The sequence below is a fragment of the Impatiens glandulifera genome, chromosome 1 (assembly GCF_907164915.1).
Source record: "Impatiens glandulifera chromosome 1, dImpGla2.1, whole genome shotgun sequence".
Classification (NCBI taxonomy): domain Eukaryota; kingdom Viridiplantae; phylum Streptophyta; class Magnoliopsida; order Ericales; family Balsaminaceae; genus Impatiens; species Impatiens glandulifera.
This window is the reverse complement of record NC_061862.1, coordinates 138,631,842-138,640,479: the sequence shown is the minus strand read 5'-3', so window position 1 is coordinate 138,640,479 and position 8,638 is coordinate 138,631,842. Positions and strand designations below refer to the sequence as shown.

General features: G+C 34.2%; 1 protein-coding gene across 1 annotated transcript; it reads left to right on the top strand.

Annotated features, from left to right (window-relative positions):
• Nucleotides 1–1,737: 1,737 nt before the first annotated feature.
• On the top strand, nt 1,738–2,880 carry LOC124919904 (F-box/kelch-repeat protein At2g44130-like). The gene has a single exon (XM_047460268.1). The coding sequence runs from the start codon at nt 1,758–1,760 to the stop codon at nt 2,850–2,852; it is 1,095 nt and encodes a 364-aa protein (XP_047316224.1). The 5' UTR covers nt 1,738–1,757; the 3' UTR covers nt 2,853–2,880.
• The last annotated feature ends 5,758 nt before the right edge of the window (nt 2,881–8,638 follow it).

The following is an 8,638-nucleotide window of genomic DNA, read 5'->3' as shown; positions in this document are numbered from 1 at the left end:
AACTGATCAACTCACGGAATTGAACACAAGACTTACTTAAGACAAGGCAGGTTAATCTCATGGTCCTTTTTTCCCTCCTTGTTTTGTATAAAAAACATATATAAACTTTTTATAATAAAATCCACCTTCAAATATTTTAAGTTGACCCCATACATAATATTTTATCTTTCATTAACCCTCACATAACTATTACTCTAACATGACATGAGATATTTTTTCTCACAACCAACCTCTTACTCTTTTATACAACCATTATTTTATAGTATAAATTTTTATAATTTCTCTAAATTTGTGTTTAAAGGAAATCTAACCGAGTCTTTTATTAAAAAAAATACCATTTATTAAAATAAGTGTACCCACTAGATCAATAATTTACCCTTTTTTTTTTAAACGTTGGACTTGAGTTTGAGTTTGGGCGATATATTTATTTTTAATTTACTTAAATACTATTTTTTCTTATTAAGCTATTGATTTAAATGAAATAATATTTTAAAATATATTTTAATTATGTATATATTAATAAATTTAATAACATTAGTTCATTTAAACATAAAGTATCAAATTCCCGATGTTTCCAAACATAAAACATATATAATTAATTAATTGACCAAAGTGTTATCTATATCTATTAACAATCATCGATCAAATTTGCGGTAAAAACGATAAATAAGTAAGAGCCTCTTGTTATGCTCGTTTTTTTGTTATGTCTTCTCTATTTTGTGCTCTAAAATCTCATAAAAAACAAATAAGTAACAGATGTTAAATCATATTATTATTTGTGAAATTCACTTAATTAAAACCAAATCATGTAAATTGTGGGAAAATATTTTTACTTTTCCTAGTGGACGATACCCGTGAGTAGTGAATTATCTGCCTCTGAAGCTGATAAGATTTGAATTACCTATTCCATATTTATCCATAATCTCGATCGTATGGTTACCTGATCCCATGTATACACAAGCCGAAAGAACCTGTACAGATTGTAAATTTTTTTTTTTTCACTGGCAGCTCAATCCTATGCCGACACATATATTCTAAAATAAGGGTTTAGTTACTTTCTTTTTTCTTCCAACCAAACCAAACTAGTCTTCTCTAATTAGGAAGGTTATAATAAATATTGACACACGGCTAATTTGATCCAAAGTACATGCATGGCTGGTATCTCATTCATGAAGTGAGATTTATACAAAAGTAAATCACCAACTCTCATTTTTAGTGATTTTTTCTGGCTTTGTACATGTGTCGCTTTATCGGTGGATACAGATAATGTCTTATTATCGAATTAAACGCTTTGTACATGTGTCGCTTTATCGGTGAATACAGATAATATCTTATTATCGAATTAAACACTTTGTACACGTGTCGCTTTATCGGTGGATACATATAATGTCTTATTATCGAATTAAATGCTTTGTATATGTGTCGCTTTATCGGTGAATACAGATAAGGTCTTATTATCGAATTATATATCGCTTTTTTTGATACAGATAATATCTTATCAAAGAACTAGATTACTTGCCTCTCTTATCACATGTGTCACTTATTTCCATTAGAATACGTCATGTGTCAATTATCTATGAAACCACATGTCATGATAGATATGAACTCTTATATATGAAGTTTTATTTCAACGGCTGCGATGGATCTCAACCTGGTTAAATACCTTCACTTTCCTAGAACCCTAATTTATCATTCCAATATAACTCGCTCTTCTCCTTCTCTCTCCCTCTATGCCGGCTTAGCCCTTTACGTACGCCATGGAAGCACCTATACCTATAGACGCTTTGCCTGAAAGCTTGAATCTTGAATGTCTTGCACCTACACCTATAGACGCTTTACCTGAAAGCTTGATTCTTGAATGTCTTGCTCGTCTGCACCTCAAGGATATACCTGTCGCATCGAGAGTCTGTCATAAATGGCTTCATCTTATTGGATCTCGTCATTTTTACACCCTCAGGAAACAACTGGGATTTACGAATCAGGTGGCTTGTTTGCTCCAGCAGTCTCCTTCGCCAACATTCTTTAATCTCAAATATGCAATCAACGTCTTTGACCCGATGAATCGGGAGTGGAACCGACTTCCTCCTATCCCTAACTTCACGAAGGAGCTTCCTGGGTCGACTTCGATTGCTAGCTCAGAAGGGAAACTCGTCGTGTTAAGCGAGTGCGATCCGGAGAGTCGTGACCCGGTGAAGTCCTTGTTCGTGTTGGATTTTGCAACTCAGCGGTGGAAGAAAGGCAAGGGCATGCCTTCAATTAGGAGTTCAAAGTTTTCCACCGTGGCTTCCCGATCCGATCGAGTATTCATCAACGGTGACCTCGGCCGTGAAGAGGGTGCGGTTTGGGAGTATGATGCGGTTTGGGAGTATGATGCGTGGAAGGACGAGTGGACTGAGTTGCATCGGGTGAGAGGCGGGCAGATCATAGGGATGAAGGTAATTGGAGAGGAACTATGGGTTATAATCGGATGCAGAGGTATAAAAAACATGGGAATGATTGAAGGAATTGGTGCAGAAGTGTACCATCTTCAAACTGAGAATTGGAGACGAGTTAAATTGGAGTCGGGAGGAGTTAATGAGTTATTGTGTCCCTGCACTGACTTTGAATTGTATGAGTTGATGAAGAAATTGTCTGAGAATAACTTCAAGGTCTTGGAAAATTGTTTCCGACTCCAACTGGGTAAGCAAAGTTTACTAATGGCTCCCTTCGTCACCGCTGCCACCCTCAATGAGGGTTATGGTCAGGAGGAATTATTTTATATGCAGTTCGAAGATGGTAGTTTTGAAAGAATGCAGCCATCTAGTTCTGATTTTTCTGGATATGTGGGATCATGCTGTTGTGTGGAACTCTAAAGTTGTGAAAACTGGATACCAAGTAAGAGATGATTCTTGGGCCTAATAGTAGGATTTACATAATAGGCAACTGTCTATGTATCTTAGTTGTTTTTTCATATTTATGTATCTTAGTTGTTTTTCCATGTTTATGTATCTTGGTTGTTTTTGCATTTGAAGTTATCCATTTACCCTATTTCAATAAGGAGGTGGTTGGCCAAAATATTAACTTATCTTGTGAAAAATTAACTCAACAAAGATGCTAGTATATAAAATATCCAAGCATGATCAATAATACAAATATAAAAGAGAAGCAATATAATTATAATCAATCAATTTCAAAAGCATTCACCTCCTTCCTCTTCTCCACCTCCTTCCTCTTCTCCAAACACTCTTCTGCATTCACCAGTTAATTGAGAGAACTCAATCTGTCGTTAGAATCTGATTCTTGTAAGTGGTTTGTCCTTTGAAGAAGTTGTTCGTCTTCCATATCTTTATTCAATTTGTTCACCGAATGCTTTGGAATATTCCATTTTTGTAGCAGCCACTACTTTGGATGGATCCTAGTTGAAGTGTTTAGACACTAACCCATTACTTATAAAACAACCAACATTTTATTCAAACAAAAGTTCACCCTATTATAGTTTAACTTTAGTGATACCCATCAAACTTCTCAAATCCAAGTTTTTAAGTCCTGCAATGAACAAGGTTTATCAAACTCAATGAAGTGATAAAGAGTGTCAATGTACTTGCCTCTTCCATGCAAAATAGCATTTTTAGACAATTTTTAGTGGAAAAAATATCACAAAAAACTGTAATGTATTTGGATTATGACTGATGGAGTTTTTGCATAATTCTTCTCATCCATTATGCTTAACATACTAAGCAGAAGTGGCTGCCACCAATTCAGCTTCAATATTATATTTAACATACTACAGAAGTGGCTGCCACCAATTCAGCTTCAATATTATATTTAACATACTACAGAAGTGACTGCCACCAATTCAACTTTAGTAGAGAAAAGTATAACAATTGGTTGTTTTTTTAGATGACCATGCTACAGTTCCTCCTCCCATCATAAAAACATACCCAGATGTGCTTCTACGATTATCAACATCTCCTGCGTAGTCACTGTCTATACCCAACAAGTTCTTCTTGTTTTTCTTTTCCATATAGTATACCCAATCCAACACTCCGACTTATATACCTGACTATCCTTTTTAAAAGATTCAGATGCAATTCAGTGGGTGACTTCATGTACCTACTTGCTATTTCAACTGAAAACATCAAGTTTGGTCTAGTGACTGTGAGATATCTCAGTCTACCAACCATTTATTTGTATCTCGTTGAATCAACTTTATTTCCACTTTCATCTTTGTTAAATTTAGCTCCAGAAAGAATTGGATTTTTCTCACATGTATTTCTTCTATATTATGAAAGTCCCACTGCTATCTTACTTCACCTCAACCCTTAGAATTTTTTTTATCAATCCAAGGTCTGTAATCTCAAAATCTTGCATCATAGCTTTTTGAAGACATCAATTATCTGTTCACTACTTCATGTTAAAACCAAATCATCAACATACAAGCTAACAATCAATATTTTATTTCCGCATTTACTTTAACAAACAAAGTTGGTTTAGATGAGCACTTTTCAAAGCCTTTTTCTATGAAGTAAGCTTCAATTCTACTAAACCAAGCCCTTTGAGCTTGTTTTAATCCATACAAAGCTTTTTCTAGTTTATAAACTTTGTCCTCCTCCCCTTTTTTTCTCAAATCCCTTGGGCTGGTAATTAAATACTTCCTCAAGTAGTTTTCCATGAAGAAATGCACTATTCACGTCCATTTGATAGAGATTTCACATTTGTTGAGCAAATATTGCAATGATCATACAAATAGTAGTATCACAACGAGCTACATGAGCAAATACTTTATTATAGTTAATGCATTATTCTTGAGCGTACCCTTTAACAACTAGTTTGGCCTTATATTTATCAATTTCTCCATGCTCATTGAGTTAGTTTTAAAAATCCACACCACTTCTATCTTTTTTATTTCAATTGGAAGCTTCACTAGCTTCCATGTATTATTTCTCTCAGGATGATATTTCTTGGTTCATTGTTTATTTCCCTTGCCATTGAGTGCAACTTCTTCATAAGTGACTGGATCAAGAATAACAATTAAAGCCACATAACTCTATCCCTTTTCCTCTGACAAGTCTTCATCAACTACATTGTTTTTGTTCCATTCAGGGGCCCTTCTAATTTTTCTCGATTGGACAGTAAGTTGAGTACGTTGAATTACTGTTGTTTCTTGAGAGGAGTTAGATATAGTAGGTTTATTTGTTGTTGTTTCTTCAGAAGATGAGTTAGAAGACTCAAGTTCCTCTTCATTTTCTATAGCATATTTTTCTCCTGTTTCACTTTTTTCTTCAATCACTCCACTTTTCCAAACTACTCCATTATAAACTTCAGGCATTTCTTTTTTCCAATCCCACCATTTTCTTTCTTTGAATATCACATATTTTCTCACAATGACCTTTCTTAACATTGAATCATAGAGTTTATATGTCTTAGATTCTCTATTAATGCAAAAAATAAGAAAATTTAACTTTTATCATCAAGTTTATATCTTTTTTGTATAGGAACTAAGGTGTGAGCTATACAATTAAAAACTTTCAAATGACTTACAAATGGTTTTATGTTGCTCCATACTTCTTCTAGAGTTAGTTTTTGCACATCAGAAATGTGACTTCTGTTCAATAGGTATATACACTAGTTAGTTACTTTTGTCCAAAACTCTTTAGGCATTTCTCTTCTAGCCAACATACTCCTTACAGAATTCACGATTATCTTATTTTTCCATTATGCAACTCCATTTTACTGAGGAGTGAATGATGCAGTCAATAACCTCTTAATTCCCCTTTCCTCACAAAACTAGTTGAACTCTTTCGAGGTAAATTCCCCACCTCTATCGGTACGACGCTAAGTCAGTGGTAGTCCACTCTCATTTTCAACCATTATCTTAAAGTTCTTAAATTTCTCAAACATATAAGATTTTTTAAATATAAAATATGCCCATATTTTTTACTGTAATCATTAATAAAAGTTAGTACGTGGGTATATTTTACCTTCACCAGAGACTGGAGTAATAGGATCACAAACATCTGAGTGAATTAATTGTAGCTTCCTTGTGGCTCTCCACTTACTTTTCTTTGACTGCTTCTTCCTATGTTGCTTAACTTTTAAAGAGTTTATTTGAGATCATCTTGGTGGTTATTATTAATCCCCTTCTCGGATGATAGATTTTGTATTCATTGTATAGCACAAGCAACCCTATATCTGTATGTTGTAGTTGACCCATACTTAAGTCATTTCAGCTCTTGAGCATAGTAAATATCTTCAATCAATTTCTTAATTCCATCCACTTTAATTTGAATGCTTCTTTTTTCTAATACAACAATTTTCATGTCATTTTCCATTTTAATAGAGTGATTGAACTTGGTATCCAAGTGTGTTAACTAATGTAGTTCTCCACACATGTGATTTGAGCAGCCTTAGTCTAGAAACCATTTATTATTCTTGAGCTCTACTTGTACTTTTATTGGAGTTGCTTTTGTAACTTCTGATTCAACATTAATCATGAATAGGACTTCTTCTTCATCCTCTACAACATAATTGGCTTTGTCCCACTCAGGACATTCAATTTGAAAATATCCCAACTTCTTGCACTTGAAATTTTCAATACATGATTTGTCAAATGCCTTTCCTCTTTTTCCTCTTCCTTTATTCATGCCTCTGCCTCTTCCTCTTCCATTAATAGAAACATACATTCTCAAGACTTGATCTTCTTCCTTTTCGATGGGCTTGAATTTCTGCTCATGTACAACCAACGAGCTTTGTAGTTCATTGACTGACATTGTTCTAACATCTCTTGCCTCTTCTATTGCAACTAAAACGTAGGTAAACTTTTCAGTCAAGGTTCTCAAGATTTTTTCTACGATAATGGTGTCTGACATTGTTTCTCCGTTGCTTCTCATCTGGTTTGCTACAGCTGTAACCCTCACGAAATACTCCTTAATCGTTTCACTCTTCTTAATCTCCAAGATTTCAAATTCACGTCTTTGAGTATTGAGCAGAGATCTCTTGACCCTCTCGTTGCCCCCAAATTTTCTTTTAAGAGACTCCTAAACAATCTGAACTACGATCTAAGATTTGTTCAAATGTAACTCTATCGATTGCTAGATAGAGGAAGTATTTCACTTTACAATCCTTGTTCTTTAGCTCTTCAATTTGAGTTTCTCTAAGACGGTCTACCTCTGTGTGTTCTTCAACAATTTTTTTGATTAGATGCCACATCCCCTTTGCCCTAAATTTTTTTCCATCAATTCATTATAGTGGTCATAATGTTGACCAGTGAGGCTGTTGTCGATCTTCTCGTCCATCCTTGTGAATCGAATGCGTCTTACTTCGCCCCTTTGATTATAAATCAAACTCTCGATTGATTCTAATAGTTGAATATGGCTCTAATACCAATTGTAAAATAATAATCAAAAGTCTTTTTAAACTCATAATAATATTAATGAAAAATAGGTCTTAAATAGTACAACAAATAACTACTGTCCTACAAAATAGTAAACACTAACTAATAAGAAAACTGCTAAACAATAACATGAACCCACTACTAAATAAACTGCCAAACACAAACCCACTACTAAATAAACTACGAAACACTAACTCACTACTTAGAACAAGTTAAGAGTACTATCAACTTAGTCTAACCAACTAATTAAAAAATAACCAACATTTTTTTCAAACAAATTCTAACATAATTTTCCTTTCTCATTTGTTAATGTTATCATACTCTTCACTCCGAATTGGTTGTCCGGATTTCTTTACTTCTGCTGAAAAACTCGATTGGTTGTTGAAGCTTGTTGAGAATACTTTTTCTATCTTTGTTGGAATACTAGTGTTCCTAGGAATCAAAACTATTATATGCCACCCACTTGTTTCCAATCCAATAAGTACCAGATATTCAACTTATTCCATTGAACAACTTAAGTTGTTGCATTCACAGAATTCAAATAGACCAACAAGAATAACATCACCTCCATCTTCGCATTCTTCAAGCATTTCTCATTTCTCAATCTCTATGTTCATTTCCTCGAACATGGCCTGGTTAATTTAAAACTAAGAGAGAATCAATCCCTATATTCGTCTGAGTAGTATATGGAAGAGCCCTTTTAGCCCTCTGATAAGTCATCCTCAATCTACTTAGGGGAAGATGGTTTTCACTTATGCTCTTAGTTTTCTTTGCACAAAATGACTCACCATTTTATTGTCAAAATCTTCTCCTCCCAAATTGGTATCACTAGACGAGGCTGCAATTTTATAGATAGGCTTATTAACGTTCAAATTAGAGACATCTAAGGTTTCCCTCCAAGGACGAAAATGAGTATCCCACGTTATTTACAATTCTATTATTGCTTAGACCATAGGCAATCGCAACAGTAGTTGTAAAATTTTGTTGGCTCAATAATGATAAATATCATGATCAAAATAGAAATTACATTAGCGTCTTTGTTGGCTTGTCTTTGGATTCAATGAAGTAATCATTAGCATCACTTGTGTTCAATGGTAACAATTATCATTCCTGGGCTGATCAAATGGAGGCTCATCTGAAGACAAATGATATATGAGAATTTGTTGAGGAGTACAAAGTGTCGTAATTACAAGCTAACCTAACATTAGCACAGATAAAGAATCACAAGGAGAAGAAGACAATGAAGTCAAAGGCAATTGCTACATT

Excerpts from the sequence above, each read along its gene's own strand:
- LOC124919904 (XM_047460268.1), top strand. The coding sequence starts at position 1,758 with ATGGAAGCACCTATACCTATAGACGCTTTGCCTGAAAGCTTGAATCTT.